This window comes from Dipodomys ordii, unplaced genomic scaffold (genome assembly GCF_000151885.1).
Source record: "Dipodomys ordii isolate 6190 unplaced genomic scaffold, Dord_2.0 Scaffold83, whole genome shotgun sequence".
Lineage (NCBI taxonomy): Eukaryota > Metazoa > Chordata > Mammalia > Rodentia > Heteromyidae > Dipodomys > Dipodomys ordii.
The window spans coordinates 2,659,080-2,680,327 of NW_012267299.1; the positions used below are offsets into that span (position 1 = coordinate 2,659,080).

The window sequence follows — 21,248 nt, forward strand, 5'->3', positions numbered from 1 at the left end:
ATAAAAAGGAATGAAGTGTAGATATATGTTTCACCCTGAATGGACCTTGAAAATATTAGTTTAAGTGAAAGAAACCAGATCACATACTGTATTCTTTTTTAAGAATACTTTTCTTATCCTTAAGTAGTTGTACATTCAACAAAGCAGTTCATGTATACAGTATGTCTAGATCAATGTCTCCCCTTTCTTTTTGATAGATGTTTTTATTGTTATTTTGAAGGTGATGTACAGAGGGATGTCACCCTCCTCCAACAGCATCATCCACCTCTCCCAACCCATCCATCTTCCCTTGCTTTTCTTAACTTCAGAGGGCTTGTCTTCAATTTTTTTTGCCATTTCACAAGGCAGCTTATATAATATATCATGATCTGTGTCATCCTTCAACATTTTCACCCCTCTCCTACCCATCCCTTCCCTTATGTTTTGTTTTTTTTTTTTTTTGGTCAGTCACAGGGCTTGAATGCTATGCATGAACACTGTCCCTCAGCTCTTCAGCTCAAGGCTACCGCTTTACCACTTGAGTCACTGTGCCACTTCCAGTGGTTTTATTGGAGATAAGAGTCTCACAGATGTTCCTGTCTGGGCTGGCTTTGAACCGCAATCCTCAGATCTCAGCCTCCTGAGTAGCTAGGATTACAGGCGTGAGCCACCTCCACCCGGCTCTTATGTTTCTTAATTTTGTGGAATATACAATGCATTTTTGACTGCATTCTCTTCCCTTCCCCCCTTCATTTGTCTACCTCTCTCCCTTTGCTCCCTCCTGTTGCAAGTACCCATTTCCTGAGATATCCAGAACAGGCAAAGCCATAGACATAGAATCTCCATGGCGAAAGATGCTGACAGGCATAGGGTCTTTGTTTCGTTGTTACTTTTACTTTCAGCAGGTGAAAAATAGTGCCTTATATATGCCAGGCAAATGCTCTAAACCTTAAGCCATGCCTCCAGTCCCTTTGTTTGTATTTTGTTTTTGACAAGACCTCTCTAATTTTTCTCAGGCTAGCTTAAAATTTGAGATCCCCCTGCCTCTGTTTCCCAGTAAAGTGAGATTACAGGCATGTGCTTCTATGCCCCACTTAAGATTCCTTTTTGAGGTGATATTGGTTGCACACTATTGAAGATATTCTGAAACTATTGACTTTTATTCTTTTAGTGACTGAATTGGACAGCATGTGCTTTAGATCTCAATAAGGCTTTTTCTTTTTTAAGCAGACACATAGGGTTCCTCAGGAAATTGGCTTGTTTTATGGTTAAACCAAGTATGGTTATACATATTCCCTGCACATAATGCATTTTAATGACTAAAATCTAACAAGAAGGTACTGGGATCTTATCACTTAGTTCTCACATTTGAAATCAACCTATCACTCCATTCCCTCAGCTGTAGCCTACATCTCATGCGTTGAGCATTCTACTTGGGCTATTTATAGTCTTTAGACTGATTCTCTTAGATAAGTTTATAGTGGGGAAAAAAGAGGCTATTTTCAGAGTAGTATACTCTATGTGCCAATAGGTTAGTAAGATTATTGCAGCAGCAAAGATAAATTTTTTTAAAAATACTCATTGGTTTCTGGACCCTGGTGTTTCATACCCGTAATACTTGCTACTCAGGATGCTGAGATCTGAGGATCAAGGTTTAAAGCCAGCCCAGGAGGGAAAGTCTGTGAGACTCTTAACTCCAATTAATCACTAAAAAGCCAGAAATAGGTCTTTGGTTCAAGTGGTAGAGCACTAGCTTTGAGCACAAAAGTTCAAGAACAGTGTCCAGACCCTGAGTTTAAACCCCAAGACTGGCACAAAATAACAATAATAATTACAATAGTGATAATCATCATCATTGTATGGGCATGGTGATGGGAAAGAAGATAATGTCAGGATTCTACTGGCCTGTGTCTTAATGGCCTTAGACGAGATTGATTAGTATGAGGAGAAACCCTCCAAGCTGTGTTCTGTCTTATATAGGTGTGTTCTTAATATTCATGTGAGCTAAAGGCCGATGGTATTAGCTCATATTCATGAATGGGGAAACCCAGGATAAAATAGGGCAAATACTTCTAGGTCCTACTATGTGGCTGATATAGTTCTAAGCACTTTGTTGTAAGAGTTACCTCGTTTTATCTTCAGAATATAGTAACTTATGAGGAAGGTACAACTACTCAGCCTGGTTTCCAAATGATGAGACTCTTGACCAGAGAGGGTATTAATTTTTCCAAGGTCCCATTGAAGTTAAGTGTCTGAAGTAAGACAGGAACCCATGTGATCTGGGTCCATTGAGTGACTGATGTTCATGAGTTTTCAGACCCAAGAAGTAACATCCAAATCTATTCATTGAATTGTGTGTGTGTGTGTGTGTGTGTGTGTCTGTGTGTGTCTGTGTGTGTCTGTGTGTGTATGTGAAAGTCAGACAAAATAAATCCCAACCTGGAAGAAGCACTTCTATGTCACAGAATAGGAAGGGAAGGACCTCTGGGCTGAGACAAAGAAACCAACTTCTACTCTCAAGGCAGAAATCACAGAATGCACGTTTATGGTGTCTGAGTAAATGCATCAGGAGGCCTCTAATTGCCTCCTCCTTACCATAGCACCCATCATTTGTGAGGCTTAGTTGGGACATGCTGAAAGAAGGATCTCTGAGTCTCCTGTATGAACACACAAGTGTCTTAAATACACCTGGACCTCTTGAGCCTGAACACAAACCACTGATTTCTAAGAAGAATCAAAGTCTTTAGGCTCAATGGCACCTGCTCTCAGCCCTGCCTGGGGAGGGCTGGATCTTCACTTGCTGGATGGTTCTTCCTGCCAGTACAGCCCCTGCCAGCCCTGTCTGACCCATCCTGTGGCCCAGTCTATACTCCTGATGACACTGAGCACTTGGCTTTCATGCATTCTCTGTTCTTCCTCTATATTATGATGTGAAACACTTTCTAACTGTTTCAAACACCCTCTGAAGCCTGTTCCCTTCTTCTCCATCTCCTTTCTTTACTAATTTGATGTGATCTATACCAAGCCAGAATTCTCAAGGTCAACTTCAACTCTTGCTTGTCTCACCCATTCAAAAACTTGGACTTTGCCTACTGAAAATATCTCTAGCCTTTTCTCTCTTCTCCAAACAAGCTGCTGCTGCCTTACATCAGGCTGCCATTGCTTATCCCCAGGAAAACTGGAGTTACCTGCACAATAATATTCCATAGGTTTGTCTTTCCAGAGTCAGAACTAGAGGGTGATGAGAGCAAGCTATTAGCTGGGATTCAATTAAGGAAGCACCCCTTGTCAGGGCTGTACAAATGCAGAGGAGGTATTGGAGGTTGAGGGCCTCCTTAAATGTGCGTCAGGCCTTGGCTGAGTACCCTGGTCTTCAGGCCCCTCTCTCCTCTCCCATTCAAGCTCTCCCTCATGGGGTGCCTTCTTCTCTTTGAGTAAAGATGATGTCCAGCCTATTTTTCAGTTGTCCAAAGGATAAAGCACCTGAAAGTTGTCTCTAACCTCTTTTCCTGCTCTGTCTTTGTCACTCTTCTCCTGATGCTGAATTTTTTGTTCTGTGCACCCTGATCCATCTGAAGTTCCCCCGTGTGCTGTGCTCTGACCGCTTATGACCACAGACTTGGAAGAGTTCTTTTTACAGGGAGACTTCTGGTTCATGGTTCCAAGCCCAGCACAATCATACTTTCCATGTAAAACCTTACCGCACTTCCTAAAACTAATTAAGCTGCTCCCTCCTTTTTTTTCCCCTTTAGCATAATGTACTAACTTTAATTACAACATGTGTCTCATTCTGTGGTAATTACTTCTTGCGTGTTTTTAATCTCCCAGGGAAATGAAGGTTCAAAGCCCCAGCTTTATATGAGAATGGCATGGGCAGGTTTTTAAAACTATTGCCACCTCAGCCACCCCAGACCTGAGGACACGCTTGAAGCCGAATCCCTGGCTGTGGCCTGGGCATCTGTGTTTGAATTTTCTTTTCCTAGCTCCTCAGGTGAGTCTACTGGACAACCATATCCCAAACCACCCTGTGCAGTGAGCTTCTGGGAGGGAAAGGCCACATCCTGTCCATGTTTATGGGTATTTCCTTCCTCTCTTGTCCATCATACCCGACAAGAACCCTGGCTTACAGCAAGAGCTCAATCCAGAGTTCAGTGATCACTAGCTCTGCTTGTAGCATTCATGATGGAGATCAGCAAAGGTCTGGTTCAGCCGATTGGTCCCTTTCATCTCCTCACAGGCAGGTTGGAGTGGGGGAAGCTTGCAGAGCAAAATGCCATTAGTATGGAACTGATACCATAATGAACTACAAAGTGAATTGATGTTCTTGATTTCTAAAACTTGTGGGTTTTGTTTTTTTAGTGATTTGAATACCAAGTGGGTTGAAATTGCTTTTGGGGGTGGGGAGAAAGGAGTAGCAGAGCCATACACGTGAAAAAATATTTTGGTACCCTTTCCCACCTACAGGTCATGTTGTATCCTATTTGAATAAGCACATTAGAGAACCAATTGGGCTTCACTATTCAGACTCTCATTGGGACTCTTCTATTGTCTGCTTGCTCAGTGGATTTTGTCAAGATGTCTTTGGCCTTCATATGCTGTTTAGTGTCCAGGTGGACTTAGGTAGCACATAGCATTGTTATTTGGCACAGCCTCACCTGTCTCTATAAGCAGCCAACTTTTATCTTTGCCTGCACCAAATACTTTTTTTGTTTTCTTTTGTTGGCCATGGAGCTTGAACTCTCTCCCTCAGCTCTTCAGCTCAAGGCTCACGCTCTACCACTTGAGCCACAGCACCACTTCTGGTTTTCTGGTGGTTAACTGGAGATAAGAGTCTCATATACTTTCCTGCCTGGGCTGGCTTTGAACCCTGATCCTCAGATCTCAGTCTCCTGAGTAGCTAGGATTACAGGCGTGAGCCACTGGCACCTGGCACCAAATACTACTTTAATGTCACTTTCCAAATGTGAAGGTCAGAGATATGGTAAAGACTACATCTGATATTTACAGTTCTTTTTAGCTAAGATGAGCTGACTTCTGTTTAAACACTCTCCTGTGTAAACTAGAAGTAGACCTCTCTCTTTTGTTCAGATGCCTTTGGTGTTAATACTTCCTTTGGTTTTGTGAAGGTCCATGGGTATTTATATAGTGTGTGTGTGTGTGTGTGTGTGTGTGTGTGTGTGTGTGTGTGTGTGTGTGTGAAAAGAGAGCTGTCTTTTGGGTTTTAAAAACCAGAGTCTTTTAAAAAAATATTGAAAAGGTAATGTACAGAGGGATAACAGTTACTTAATTCAGGAATTGAGTATATTTCTTTTTGAACAGTGTCGCCTCTTCCCTTGTTTTCTTCCCTCTCAACGTCCCCCCCCCCGCCAAGTTATGCAGTTCATTTTCAACCTAATGTGTATTCAAGTATTTCCTTTGTAGAACTTAAGATGAGGGAGGCCATAATTCTCATTTCACTTCCTTCACAGTTCTAGAAATCTCTCCTTTTCTTCTATCATCTCTTACTGTTCCCTTCTTGTTTTCTCCCTTTCCCTCTTTCCCTTGCCAATCTTAATTTTGTTTTTTCCCATTTAGTCACTGAGAAGCCCTATGAGATAGGGACTATTATTAGTCCCATTACACTGAGGAGAAAACTGGAACACAAGGAAATTAAGTAACTTAGCCAGGACCTCTTGGCCAGGGATAGGAGAGCAAGGACTTGGATCTAGGTCATCTGTTTCAAGGCGTGGGTTCTTAACTCTTTATTACCTGGCCCAAAATTCCAAGTGCTAAAACATAGCATGAAGAAGATGATTTATAACCATCTCTCCATCTCAACCTCCATTACTTGAATATTGGTTTATTTACTGACACTTTTTTCCCCCAGTCCTGGGTCTTGAACTCAGGGCCTAGACACTGTCCCTGAGCTTCTTTTGCTCAAGGCTAGCACTCCATCATTTGAGCCACAGCAACACTTGTAGCTTTTTCTGTGTATGTGGTACTGAGGAATCAAACTCAGGGTTTTATGCAGGCTAGGCAAGCACTCTACCACTAATCCACATTCCCTGCCCTATATTGATACTTTTAATAAAACAATGTAACAGAATAATAAGTACTGAACTTGAGATTTTTGTTTTTACATTATTACAAATAATTCAGGTACAGAATGCAAAACTTTTTGAGGTACTACTAAGGTTTGAACTCAGGGCCTTGTTTTTCCTAGAGCAATAGAAGTTCAAACCAGTAAGGTCAAACCTGAAAATTGTACACTGAAAGGACATCCTGTAGTAAGGGAGGTAGGGGAGGGAAGAGATAGTGGGAAAACACCAAAGGAAGGGGTAACAATGCTCGACAAGAAATGTACTCATTGCCTTACTCATTTAACTATAACCCCTCTGTTCAGCATCTTTACAATAAAATAAAAAAATCAAAACGAGGACACCCTGTAGCCTTCTTAGCATTGAGTGGGGATCAGGGCTGAGGCAGCTGAGAGCATGTGTTGTCCCTGAATTCAGCAGTCCTGTTATAGGCTGGCCAAGGCAAGTCCACAGCTCGCCACCCATTTGTAAGGTCCAGAAACAGGGGAAGCTTTCATTTCACTGCAGTGCTATCTACCCACCTATCCCCAGCCGGCCAAGACAAAGGGGAAAGTCTAGGCCAGGTATGCAGGGCCTATCAACAATACAGCCTAAGCGTTTGGAATAGGAGGAAGCTGAAAGACTTGTTTGAGGTCTTATAACTAGGAGAGAGTGACAGAGAGACAGAGACAGAGAGAGAGAGACAGAGAGAGAGAAAGAAACTAGAACTAGCCTTGGAATCTCAGCCCTTACTCCATAGATTTTTTTCCAGTATGAAATGGGGGTAAAGGCAGTATTCCTTCAAAGAAACTAACAAAGGGAGTTTGTGAATCCTGAAGTTGACCTTGGGGAGATGCTGTTTTTAGGGTGGGGGTGGATGTTGGTTACTTCATTGTTTGTGTGAAATGAAAACTGGCTAAGTAGTGTGAAAGGAGAAATTATGATACCTGTCAAATAAAACAGCAAGTCAGGCTTCATTCAGGAATCATTGCAGTAGGTTTTTTTGTACTGGGGAAGAGAAGTTGGACTCAATTCCTAATACAGGAAGGCAAAGTGAGAATTTATAGCCAAGGACCAGAGTCCCAAGGATCCTGGAATATACAGAAAATTACTGAGAGGTAACATCAAGATAAAAGGAATTCTGGTGAAAGCAAACCTAACTGTATTCTTTTTGGTGCTAGTATTGCTGGTATTGAACACAGGACCTTGTACTTTCCCTTCACTTTTTTTGCCCAAGGCTGGCATTCTATCATACCTCTATTTTCAGGGTTTTACTGCTGGCTAATTGGAGGTAAAAGTCTAGTGGGAGATTTCGCCCTTTCCTGACTGGTCTGGCTTTGAACCTCAGTCCTCAGACCTCAGCCCTCTGAGGTCTGAGCCACCAACACATGTGACCTAACTGGATCCTTGATAAGGCAGGCTTGGGTGATTAAGCATTGACTGAGAGATGGTGGAAGTTAAGAAACCTGATGAAAGCCGGGCGCCACCTATAATCCTAGCTACTCAGGAGGCTGAGATCTGAGGATAGTGGTTCAAAGCCAGCCTGAGCAGGAAAATCTGTGAGACTCTTATCTCCAATAAAAACCACTAGAAAACTGGAAGTGGCGCTGTGGCTCAAGCAGTAGAGTGCTTGCCTTGAGCTGAAGAGCTGAGGGACAGTGCCCAGGCCCAGAGTTCAGATCCCACAACTGACCAAAAAAGAAAAGAAAAAAGAAAAGAAACCTGATGAGATATCAAAGATGATCAGAGAATACGGTTTCTGACTTAGCAGAAATCTTGTTCAAATTGAGCAATGCAGAAATGAACAGAGATAATAAAGGTCAAGACTTTGTTGAGAAGAAAGGTCAAAGAGCTTGGCTGGATAGTTTTTTCCCACCACAGGACAATTTTTATCAGTGTGCCTCTACCAAAGGTATACCCCAAATTTGTTGGAGAAAATTCAACTTTTGAGAAAATAACTGCACCCATTTATTGCTATAAGACCAACACCTAGAAAATGTTGAGCAAAATTGAGAAATAAAGATATTTTTAAATTCTGTGGTAACAGACTAGATTATATTTCTTATATTATGCCTAGAAATGTTACTGTTATACAAAATTAATCATTTTTATTGCACATTGATGTAAAACTTCTATTTTAACCTAAGTAAATCCTCATATAAAAAGCAAATATGAATACTGCCTCATGGAAATTATTCCTCCATGAATTCCGAATATCACCATAGAAAGGTTTCCATTGAAAATCAGTTTATAAATAAGAAGTGCGATGAATTCTAGAGTCATGCATCAGCCACAGAAAAAGTGCTTAAAACAATTTTTAAAAACCAATGGGCAAAAAGTTGTTAGGAGAAAAAACATGGTAGAACATTTTCTAAAATTGTTCTGTTTTGTTTAAATGTGGTTTAAAATGATGTTGGAGGGAAAATATGACTCCTTCGGGGACTGTCAGAGGGAATCAAAGGCAGCTTAGCAATGAGACAGAAATGGAAATGTGGTATTTATCAGGGGAAATGAGGGTATGATTAAATAAAATGAAGCAGCCCCTTTGTTAGTAAATGCCTTAATCAGGAGGCTATGCTTCAGGTCTTTTCATCGTCTTCTGAAGACAGAAAGGTGGAGCTGGCCAAGAATAGCCTTCTCAGAGATATGAGAAGAGTAGGTTGAGTTTATTTTGCAGGTTAGGTTCAACCCCCTGAAAGCTGGGCTGCATTTAAATCTTCATTGTACTCAGAAAAGAATCTGAGAATCACAGTCAGACCTCTCTCCCAATTACTCTCTTGGAACTGAGTTGGAAGCATACCTCTAGTCCTAAGGAAAACAAGTCCCAGGGCAGGGGAACCCTGTTTAAGAACACAGCTTACTTGGGACCTTTTGTGATTCCATAGTAACAATATTGAACTTCAAACTGTGCTACAGAACTATTACTATAGCTTGGTACTCACACAAAAACAAGCCTGAGAACCGATGGAACAGAACAGAATACCCAGAAGTAAATGCAGGCCTATAACATCTAATATTTGATAAGGAACCAAAAATATAGCCTAGAAGACAGTCTAATCAACAAATTGTGCTGAATGGGGAGTGTGAGGGGACTGGATATCCACATGCAGAAAACTAAAACAGATCCCTATCTATCATCTGGCACTAGCATCAATTCAAAATATTTTTAATGTAAGAACTGAAATCATGAAACTATTATAGGAAGGAGTAGGTGAAACATTAGGACTCCTTGGCACAGGGAAGAACTTTCTGAGTAAAGATCCAGAAGCACAGCAAATCAAAAAAGACTTGATAAGTGGTACTGCATCAAACTAATGAGTTTCTGCATGGAAAAGGTCATAGTTAACAAGCTAAAAAGACAGCCTAGGGAATGGGAGAATATTTTGCCAGCTATCCATCAGAGAATGCCCTAATATCCAGAACATACAGAAAGCTTAAAAATTAAACCCCCAAAGAATCAACAGCCCAAATAATAAATGATCTGATGAGCTAGAGAGAAGTAAAAATGTCCAATAGTCACAAAAGAAATGCCCAACACCTCTGGACATAAAGGAAATGCAAATCAAAACAACACTGAGATTCTGCCTCATCCCAGTTAGAATGGCCATTACCAAGAAAACTATTACACAAACTGGTGAGGGTATAGCTAAGAATGTGAAACCTAATACACTGTTGGAGGGAATGTAAACTTGTCCAACTGCTCTAGAAAATAGTATGGACATTCTCAAAAAAAAAACTAAACACAGAATTACCCTGTGATCCAGTAATTCCACTTATAGGCATTTATCCAAAAAGATTACAAACCAGGATACTGTAAAGTCACTAGCACAATCACCATAGCCAAGATATAGAATCAGCTTAGATGCCCTTCCATGGACAAATGGATCAAGAAAATGTGGTGTAGGAGCTGGGAATGAGACTTAGTGGTAGAGTCCTTGTCTAGCATTTGTGAAGCCCTGGGTTCAATTCCTCAGTACCACATAAACAGAAAAAGCCAGAAGTGGCTCTGTGGCTCTTAAGTGGTAGAATACTAACCTTGAGCAAAAGAAGCTCAGGGACATGCCCAGGCCCTGAGTTCAATCCCCCGGATTAGCAAAAAAGAAAATGTAATACACACACACACACACACACACACACACACATACACACACACACACACACACACACACACACACACACACACACACACACACACACACTGGAATTTTACTCATCTATCAGAAAGAATGATGGTCCATTTGTAAAGAAATGTAAAGAGCTGAAAAAAAATTAAGTGAAGTTAGTCCAATCTAGAGAGACAAAGGTTTTATGTGTGGAAGACAGGAAGTTATAAGCTTATAAGCATGTGTGGAAGACAGGAAGCTTATATAAGCTTATAAGCTTATAAATGCCTTACGTCATATACTAGAGTATACAAATGTATTTACTGAACTATGGTAGATTCAAAGGGGAATTCAAGTAGTATGATTCCTTAGAAAAGCAAAGTCAAATTCAACAAAATAAACACCAGGAAGGGAGTACCTGAAAAGGTAGGTAGGGTCATGGAGAGAGGGGAAGACAAATGAAGAGGAGAAGAAGGGGAGAATGCATTCAAGGATTCAGTGTATATTCTACAGAAGAAGAGTGAGGGGAGGGGCAGGAAGGGAGGGATGGTTCCGAATGTTGAAAGGGATGACATTGATAAAGATGAATTGTATTCATACATTGCTTTGTTAAATGGCAACTATTTTGTTCAACTATTTAAACATAATTAAAAAATTTTAAATACGCCTTCTATTTGCCCTTTTGAGCTCTCCAACTCATCCAAGAAGATCTTCCCTAACTTGTGTCTTTAAAATTAAAAATCTCCTAGAGCCTGAACCTTCTTCCCTCAAACAAGAATTAGACAAATACAAGATTTTAAGTAAAAAAAATGTATGAAAAACATATAAGTGTAAAAGTATTTTTTTTGATTCAAGTGTGCACACACACAAATCATTTGGGAATCAGACTCAAGTGAAAATTCTGTCAGTAAGTTCCAAATGGACTTCAAACTCTTCAAGTCTATGGAGCCATGTGGTCTAAAAGTTGCACTTTGAGAACTGAGGATCTGAAAGACCTGATTTCAAAGTCTTGAGTCTCACAGTTTTAGTTCTCCCACTTTATCAAACAAAGAGTTTGAAATGAAGACCATTTTCAATTCTGTCCAACAAAAGCATCATAAGTCATGGAGAGCGGAGAAGGCTGGTGGGTGCCTACAGCACCTCTCTGGTCTGAGTCCTCAAGATACCTGAAGACAATATGCAAATGTGAACACAAATAGGCAGGAAATACCATTTGAATCCTGACAGTCCCTGAGGATTACAGTTTCCTTCATCTTGTGCCTTTGCCAACATTCAAAGGTTTCACTTTAATTAGATCACAAGATCAACAAACGAACATGCTAATTGTAATGTGCTTGTTCAAATATGCTGTTACGTAGGCTTAATTATTCCTATCTATAACTTGCCCAGTGGAACAGTCTAATTACCAATACTAATTAGGCATAGTCACCGAAGATTATTATCCTTAGATCTTAGTCATAAAAGTGGAGATACAGCTTGATATTACACTTTTTTGTGATTAAACATGTCTGCTGTTGAGGAATTTACTTCTATCTAGAAATGTCTAATTTTCAGATCCCCCTCAGCGCCCCTTCATGAAACCTTTCCAGAGGCCACATTGGAATTAGCAGCCACCTCCCACCTTCTGCTCCTCTTTAGCCCTCCATGGGGATATGGATCCTGGCTGGGCTCAGGATTACTTCATTATATGCTTGTTTGTGTCCCTTGTGAATTCTGAGCTGCTTAACCATCCTGATGGGGCATAAAGAGAATGTGGGGGACTTAGAGCCCAGATGTGGAAACACTGCACTTAGCATTCATCTGTTCTGGTCACAGAACCTCAGATGGACATGGATGGTTCTGGCCTGGATGTTCCCTTCTAGCTTCCTTTCTGATAAACTACTCTCCCCAAATTATGAGTCTGAAAATCCAAATTCCTTAGGATTATCAGAGGAGTCTGAGAAGCTGTGCGTGGCTTTCACCAAGGGAGTGGACAGGAAGGACCTGGATTAACTATGCCTGCCCCAGCTCGCAGCTTTACTTTCTTTAAATTGGAATATGATTGGTGTCAAGCTAACTCTCATATCTAGCTAGAAAGCCTATTTCCATAAACTGCTTCCTGATTGACATGTAATAGGTGTTTTCAAAGTAAGCTTAGTGGAAACAACAGTGGTAATATTCAAAATAACTAGTTAGAAGAATAGTCTGGAAATCAGAACAGCTCCTTCATAGCACGAGGCATTGCTCTGTGGCACTAGGGCTTAACTTTTAGCTCTCAGATCAGGGAGAAACCCAGGAGGCCCTCACGGGAGTGTGCAGAGATGTGGGCCTGGGTCCTTCTAGTTGAGTGTCAGTGCTGGGACAGACACCCAGGTCTTGTCAGAGAAACATTGCTTCTTTACTCTGCTTTGCCAACTTTCTGTCAGACCACCTGTATAATTTCACTGAGCCTCAGTTTCTTCCCACTTTGCAGGATTTTGGTGATAATTAAATGAACCCACATGTGGTATATTCCTGGAAGAGTGCCTGGAATAAACAAATGCCCAGTCCGTATATATGGTACCAGGTGCTCTTGTTTACTACCATTAAAATACAGCAAGAGAAGCTGGATATGGTAGCACATGCTTATAATCTCAGCAGTTGGGACACTGAAGCAGGAGGATCAGCTTGGGCTACACAGGGAGACCCTGTCTCAAATAAATCAATAAGTAAATAAAGTAAGTAAGTAATGCAGACACTTGTCTCGGTACTGTAGTATAGTAATGATTGTGGGTTACATAAGAGAATGTGAGTTAGTGTTGCTGTCATGTGGCTTACTTCTGTGGAGGAGGAGAATAGCAGGATTTAAGGGGAATGGGGAAGCTTTGTTCCTGGACCTAAGCTATAAGAAAGCGTTCCTTCCTTTAGATTTCAGTAGCTATATAAGCTACTCCTAATCTTTGGGAGCTAATTTTCTGATTTGTTAGCATTTTTAAAGACATGGACATTATTGTGATGAAGCTTAACTATCCATGATCTTCTGAAAGGCATGAGTAAGAATCTTGAGCTTCTTAGCCTATGAATAAAAGAGCTGCTGTGTATGCATTTCCCTGGATGAGTCTGTCTCCTTTGACAACTCCTTTGCATTGTGCTGATAAATTCTTTAAACCATCATCTGGATAGGCATTGGGTCTCATGATATGCATATCTCTATTGAGAAGGATGATCTGAGTATAGTCAGTCCCATGATACAAAGAAAAGTAGGCCATGCAAACCCAGGCAAAGCAGCCACCCATCTCTGCAGTGCTCCCAGGCAACTCAAATCAGCTTGGTTTTGTCTTACTTTACAATTGCGTTCAACATTCACCATTCACTGTGGCTGTGTGTACTCAGCAATCAGTCATTGAGGTGAGGGTCCCAAGGCCTTACCAGAATTTCCCTTCTGAGCCTCATATTCACTCATTAACTGTGTGGTTAGCAAGCTAACTTGGGGTGGGAGTAGGGGTGAGTGTTTAATAGTCTAAAGAAATAAATTAACTGATGGGTTATACCTTCTTACTTTAAGACCAAAGGATTTAGACAGACTGTGACTTTGAAAAGAATGCTTCAGTGAAGAAAAGGGAAAAGGTAGAAATGGATGGAAGATGAGCTGGCAGCTTCTTGAATGCCTCATTCAGATATCACAAACTTCCCAGAACTGATTTTGTTATTTCCCTTTAGATAGCTGACAAACTCTTACAAATCCCTCTGAACTAACATTTGTCACACCTAACATTTCATCCTGACAAAGATTTTAGACTGGGCTTACTGGGGTAGAAGAGTTCCTGGCATTTTAGAAGAAAATGTCCCTTAATAGCGACGGCAAGATGAGTGACCTCTACCTAACGCCTTGTTTTCTATTTGTTTCCCATAGGAATCAAAGCCAACTATGACAAACTTCCTAAACTCCTAAGTTCAAGTGTTCTCTGATGATCAAAACTAGACACCCCCTACTTTATCTTTAACTCTTTGTCAACTCTAAGTCCACCTTCCCCAGTTCTCAAGGAAAGATCAGGCCTTTCCAGGGGGACTAGAAAGAAAGAACCCACAGAATATTCTGGAGGGGTCTTTGAGGTCTGATCTAAGTGCATGGCATCTGCTTCAGGCAGGTACTCAAAGCAGTCTGGGGTCCTCCTTTACCCGGGAGCCCTTGGCTTGGACTTCAATCTCAGCTTTGGCATAATGCTACACTGGACACTCATACCAAACGCACTCCATTGAGTCAAGTTCCAGGATTCCTCTGTGAGAGATTTCTAATTCCTATCCACTGTCTACCTATCCCCACAGACTAAAATGGAAAAGTCCATGTTATACTGCATGCGATGGCAGAGGAAATAACTTCCTATCGCCCTTTGCAATTGATCATGGAGGTCAAAGGTATCCAGCAAAGCTTCTTTCCAATTTGAAAGCTGATTATTATATTCTGAAGGGTAGGTTTTTAAAGTGGGGATTTCCCCCATGCAAAACACCAAGGTGTATTTTGTTCCTTGTTCATTTGCTGTTACATGTGCCATTTGCTCCCAACTTCTGATGTGTTTCTTTGTTTTCTGTGTGTTGCAGGCAGCATAGTGTACCTCGGGATGATGGTGGGGGCGTTCTTCTGGGGAGGACTGGCAGACAAAGTGGGAAGGAAACAATCTCTTCTGATTTGCATGTCTGTCAACGGATTCTTTGCCTTCCTTTCTTCATTTGTCCAAGGTTATGGCTTCTTTCTCTTCTGTCGCTTACTTTCTGGATTCGGGTAAGGTTTTCTCTTTCATTTTTATAGTAATATATTTATTCATAATTGTGCATGTTCTTTGCTCTGGAAGATCTCATTACCAAGAAATGATCTCCTAACACATCTACTCTATTTTGGGGGTCTACTCTATTTTAGAAGCTATAATGTTGATTCTTGGAAATGTAATGGTCAACCATTAAGTTTGGGCAAGAAGTGAAACATACTTCTTGCCTTGTGGCTCATGTGTTTTGTATTGACTGCTAGAAAGTTGGTATTATTTTAAGAAGAATGTTACTTCCAAGGCAGAGAACATGCATACATGTATGTTTCTTTGAAGGCTTACATTAGAAAGCGCTTTACCTACTATGAACCCATTAAAAGTCTAAAGTATGTAGGGATAGTCTTAAGTCTAGGATTACAGTGTCTCAAAATAACCATGGTATTATTGATCTGTGTTACCTGTGTATATTTAACTAAGGAAGAAGCCTGCTTTTTGAGATGTAATAATATTTGCCACAGTAAATTCCTGATTTCTGTTGAATTAAAAGATACTGGGTTATTAGACAAAGATGGTGACATGAGAGTCAATGATGCATATTTTCTTTAAAAAGATGAAGCCCTTATTACTTCCCTGAGTCCACAGCTTAAGAAAACTCCTGATTTCAGGAGTAGGGGAAATTTCATTTTAAAAAGGAAAATGATTTTCAAATATTAATGCTTGAGAATTTTTTCAAGGTATTGCTAGACATTATATTTAAAAAACTGAGCTGGGTGCAGGTTGTTTACACCTGTAATTCTAGCTATTCAGAAGGCTGAGATCTGAGGATAACATTCATAGCAGGAAAGTCTGTAGGACTTTTATCCCCAATTAACTAACCAAGAGTGGTAATTGGAGCTGTGGCTCAAGTAATAGAGCACCAGCCTTGAGCCCAGGCCCATTTCAACATTATTACAACTGGAGCCAGAAATTCGAATTCTCAAACTAGAGATCTTAAACAAAAGATCATGCTATATCTACATATTTAATCAGTTCCTTCCCCCACATCAGATGCAATTTTTAAACTGAGGACTGAACAGTGAAGGAAAGATATGATATGATGGTTCTTTGTGAGCCTATAGTTCTCAAACCTCCAACAACCCCATACATTTGCTCTCCTTCTGCCTTTGAAATTTCTTTCTTTTTATAATTTTGAAGTTATTTATCAATTATTATTATCTTTAAGTAGTTGCACAAAGGGGTTGCAGGCAGCATAGTGTACCTCGGGATGATGGTGGGGGAGTTACAGAGGAGTTACAATTACATGGGCAAGGTAATGAGTACATTTCTTATCAAGCATTGTTGCCTCCTCCTTTGTTTTCCCTTCCCATCCCTTCCCATCCCTTCCCATCCTCCCCCCCCCTCCCCACCCCCTCCCCCCCCCCCATCCCGCCCCCCCCCCCCCCTCCGGGCCAAAGGTGTAAAGTTCGTTTTTCGATATAACGTCTTATACATCTCATTGTTGCAATGGATCCACCTGTAAGGAGTTGCCATTTAAGAAAGCAGTTTGTGAATATAATAAATCCTTGCTCTTGTCACCCCCAAGAGCACCTCAGTGGTGACTCCTACCACATGCCTGCAGATACTCACTTCTTATGTGTTTCTTTCTCTCTTCCACTAGCATGTAAATTCCAAAGGGCTGGAAATGCCTGTTGTGTTGATACAATTGGCCCTTGGAATCTGTGGGGCATTGGTTCCAGGACACCACATGGAGACAAAGTCTAGAGATATTCAAGTCCTTTATGCAGATAGCCTAATATTTACACATGATGTGCACACATCCTCTCCTATGCTTTAAATCATCTCTAGATTATTTCTAATACCTAATATTATATAACTGCTAAGGTTTTAAGTTATGAGAGAGAACTCTACTTACTCTGTAGGTTGTAAATAACAATCCTATCATTTATAAGGAGATAATGATTTTAAAAAGGCTGTACATTTGCAATTATGGACAACTTTTTAGAAAATTTTCAACCCATGGTTAATAGATCCAAGGGTTTGGAATCTCTGGCTAGAAAGGGCACCTGTGCTGTTTAATGGCCTGGGAGAAGATAGGCTAGTAAAAGACAGCAGTGAGAAGTCTGAGCCTGCAGACCTGCAGCCCCGGCTGGTTTTCTATGATGCTCCTGGAAGTGAAATAGGAAGCCTAACAAACTCCTACTCGAACTCTGTAGATCAAGTGATTGAAAACTAATGAGTCAAAAACAGAAAAGCATGACCCCTACGTCAATTCCCAAGCCAGAGCCACTTTAAAGACTCAGAACCCTTTGAATGAGAGGGAGATCACATCCCCATGAAAAAGAATGCCACTACACTGCCAAAAAAGATGATTCTGTTAATATTTTTCCAGCCTTCCCTAAAGGGATCCAAAGCCTTTTAACCAGGATGATGGTGCTTCAAGGGAAGAAAACCAGGCCTCTCAGAGCTTACTGGACACTGACTCTAAACTAACATTAATTCCAAGAGACCCAATGTCACTGTGGCCCACCAAATAGTATAAAGTCTTTTGGAAATCAGTGGCCAGTGATATTTTAGCTCAGGTTTGTCTCAAGTGGACCAGGAACTGAGCTACTGGCTCCATTGTGCTGAACTCCACTGTTCAAGAGACTTGCCCAGTAGCTGACAGATACTTACTCCAGGAGAGCACCTGCCCCTCCATTCCACTCTCAAAGAATTTTAGCACATGGAAAAGTTCTAGGTTGTCCAGCCCTTCTATTTGTGGTTTAGAATCAGAAATTACTCAGCTAGGAGTTACATTTTTTATTTAAGTTCTCTTATCTTGCAACTCCATAGTAAAAAACAACAACTAAAACAAAACAACCTGAATGAACATTGTAGAACCAAGGCTTGGATGTTTTGTTGGTGTTTTTGCTATATCTCATCCAGTTGCTCTGCTAATAAAGCTCTCTTGGTAGCTCTGCACCATCTTCCCAGTTCTGCACAAAGGAGCCTGGAAGAAGGGCTTATTTGGGGCTTGTTTTAGATTGAGATTTCCCTGAGTTTCATTGTTTCCAAATATGCTTTCTTTTTCATTTGTTTGTGGGGGGTTCTTTGTGTTTGTCTGTCATAGCAAGGTCTTAAGCATGTGATCTTCCTGCCTCAGTTCCCCAAATGCTGAGATTACAAGTGTGCTCCAGCACACTCAGCTTTGTGACTTTTCTCCTAACTCATCAAGTCATGAGAATGTCTTCTATGAAACATGAATGTCCAGCTGCCTTATTCATTCTGGGTGACTTTAAGTATTTATTCCATGCAAACACAGATTTCCTTGTCAGGGATACCAGTGCTGTGTGGGAATGAAGCACAGGTCCTCACCAATTACTCCTTTGTCTTTCACTTTCCTAAGTGAATCTTACACCAAGAGCAGACACATCCCTCCCTCTTTAGTTACAGCAAATTAGAAAGATGGGAAATGGACTTGGCACCACTGATTCATTTTCATCTGTCCCAGAATTAAATTATTTGTTTCCAGTCACTGTTAATTATGGGAATGATAATGCTTTGGATGCCAGGCAGTATCAGAATCAGGAACTGCTCACTGAGGACCTGGCATTGCTAAGCATGAAGGTCAGGAGGAAAACAGAAGAGCAACAGGAATTAAAATGAAATTTCTGTTCAGATGTGGTAGTGCGCATCTGTAGCCCCAGCTGCTCAGGAAGTGAAGGCTGGAGGATCAAGAGTTGGAGGCTGGCCTGGGCAGTTAGCAAGACCCTACGTTAGAAGTAAACTACAAATGGAGGGCTGGAGTGTGCCTATGAATGAAAGGAGTATAAAATAGTTTCTGTTGAGGTGAGAAATGGTGGAGAGATGAGAACAAAAGTAGAGGGGATGGAGTTGTTGTTGTTTTGTTGTTGTTGTTGTTATTGTTGTTGTTTGGGTTTTTAAGGAGAGCAAAGCAGGGACACAGAAAAGGAGGGATAAAGGGTGAAAAATGCAACCATGCTCGATTCAACGTATACTATGTGGGAAATGACCTATATAACTTGTGGGCAAGGATGGTGGGGGGAAACTGGGGAAAAGAGAAGGAAGGAGTGACATTGTCCCAAAAAAGTAATGTACTCATTACCTGACATGAAATGGTCATCCCCTTGTCTGGAAAACACTATGGGGGGGGCGAATGCATCTAAAGAAGTATTTTATGCACATGTGTGAGAACAGAACAATGAAGTCTGTTGAAATTGTTTTTATAACAGGGAGAGGGAATGGAGGAAAATGGTAGAAGGGGTGAATTTGATTGAGACACATGGTATGCATATATGAAAATATCACAGTGGAGCCCCTTTGTACAATGACCATATCCTAATAAAAATGTAGTAAACAAATAGATATATGTGATAAAGAGGTAGCTCATCCACAAAAGTACAAAACAAGAGAACAAGAACATTTGCCTAGTGTGTATGAGGCCCTGGGCTCAACTCTAGTACAGAAAGAAGGAGGGAAAGAATGAAGCTGGAAAAGAAGGAAGGAAGGAGCAAGGGAGGAAGGAAGGAAGGAAGGAAGGAAAGAAAGAAAGAAGGAAGGAAGCAAGCAAGGAAGGAAGGAAGGAAAGAAGGAAGGAAGGAAAAGAGGGAGGGAAAAAAGGACCAAATTATGTTTACAGAGCAATACATTTACAGATCAATATTTTTTAAATAGCTGAAGGTTTCTACCAATTATTCTACTTATACTTAACATAATATTGGGGGCATTAACTGCTTCCTGTATCAAGGAATATTTTTATTGTAACTTTGGAAATTAAGAACCAGTGCCACCCAAATCATAGGTCCTTTAGCATTACCAGTGGGCAGAGAAAATGTCCTGTCCTTGACTCATTGGTGAGTTCCATTCCTAGTGAGTGTGCTTCTCCTGATGGTTTCTGGGCCTTGCAATTAATGCAGCACCCTTGGTTTCTCTACCAACCCCACCTGTCCAGAAATGGTTAGCCTGTGCTCTTTTGTCTCAGTTCAACACAATGTCCTCAGGAGTTGTGATAGCCTGTTTGCTCTCCTAAAACAGATAGTGATAAAAAAAAAAAAGGTTCACCTTTGGGGCTGCTACATGCTACTGGAGAATTAAAGCAACCTCAGTACTAGTAGTCATCAGACATTCCATAATTTCTCTCTAGCATTATGGCATACTTCTAGCCATATTGAGGAAATTATTCTTTCTTTCTTTCTTTTTTTTGCCTTTTACCTCCCTCCTTCACTGCAGAATTCTAAACTTCCCTTTTCCTGAACAGGCAGTGTACATGGCAGTTTTCCATTACTGTAATGAAATACTTGAAATGGTCAACTTAAGAAGAAAAGAGGTTTCTTTGGGTCCACGGTTTTGGAGATCTTAATGCATGGTTGTTGGCTCTCTTGCTTTAGGCCTGTGGTTCGGCATTGTATCATGGCAGGGAGGCTGTGGTAGGGCAAGCTGCTCACCTCATGTCCTCTGGGAAGTGAAAAAAGAAAGGGTTCAGTTCCCAATGTGCTCTTCAAGGATGTACTCCCCGATTATCATTATCCCTCCCACCAACTTCTACCACCTCCCAAAAGCTCCAAAGACTGGGAGGGACCAGGCTTTGGGAAATTTATTCAAGCTAGGGCAGCCAGCATGAGGTGCAGAGCAAACAGAACCCACCAAGCTCCTAGGTCAGCTTTGTGCAAACACTAATCTTCTCTGTCTTCCATTGCCTAGTGGGCTAACTTAATTTGACTATGTCTCACATTTCCCAACAGATGAGAAATTTCATCTTGGAAGCTGACTCATCCTTTGCGCTGCACAATATCCCACTCATGACTTTGTTTAGATTATTGAGGAAAAAATGTAAATATAAACTGTGACCTTAATCTTAAAACTTACTTTTTTAACTTTAGTTTTCCTGTATTAATTTATTGTTTAAGTCCTGTTTACTATTTGTTAAAAATTCAATCCTAAACCAGGTAATCTCTGGATTATCTTTTTTTTTTTGACAATACAGTTACTTCTTCCACATTGGGTGATATGTACATACCCACTCATTCATAATGGCCATACGTCACAACTATCATGTATGCCTCCTCTCAAATTAAAGAACCCAGATATAACATGCCCAACTTGAAAAGGTAAATTATTAGAGATGTAGATGAAAAAATCAAATACCTATTTAAAGTAGTTTCCTGATTCATCAAGCTCTATATACATCTAAGCCACATGACAAAATAAATTACTGCTTTCTAAAACTAATATTTTGTGAATATTTTACTCAAATTTCTTGAACATGTTCTTTCAAACAAGGTCTTCGGTGTCCTTAAGGCCACATTTTGAGGCATCAACAATATTCTGTAGAACATATTTACGCATTTTTTCCATTTAAGTTGAAATTTTTTAAGTCACGTACATGGTAACTA

General features: G+C 40.7%; 1 protein-coding gene across 1 annotated transcript in view; it reads left to right on the forward strand.

Moving 5' to 3' along the window:
• Positions 1–21,248, forward strand: part of Sv2c (synaptic vesicle glycoprotein 2C) — a 139,548-nt gene that overhangs the window by 47,843 nt on the left and 70,457 nt on the right. Inside the window, exon 4 of the mRNA XM_013025245.1 lies at positions 14,696–14,876. Within this exon, the coding sequence (XP_012880699.1) occupies positions 14,696–14,876 (181 nt within the window). The remainder of the gene's footprint in view (positions 1–14,695; positions 14,877–21,248) is intronic.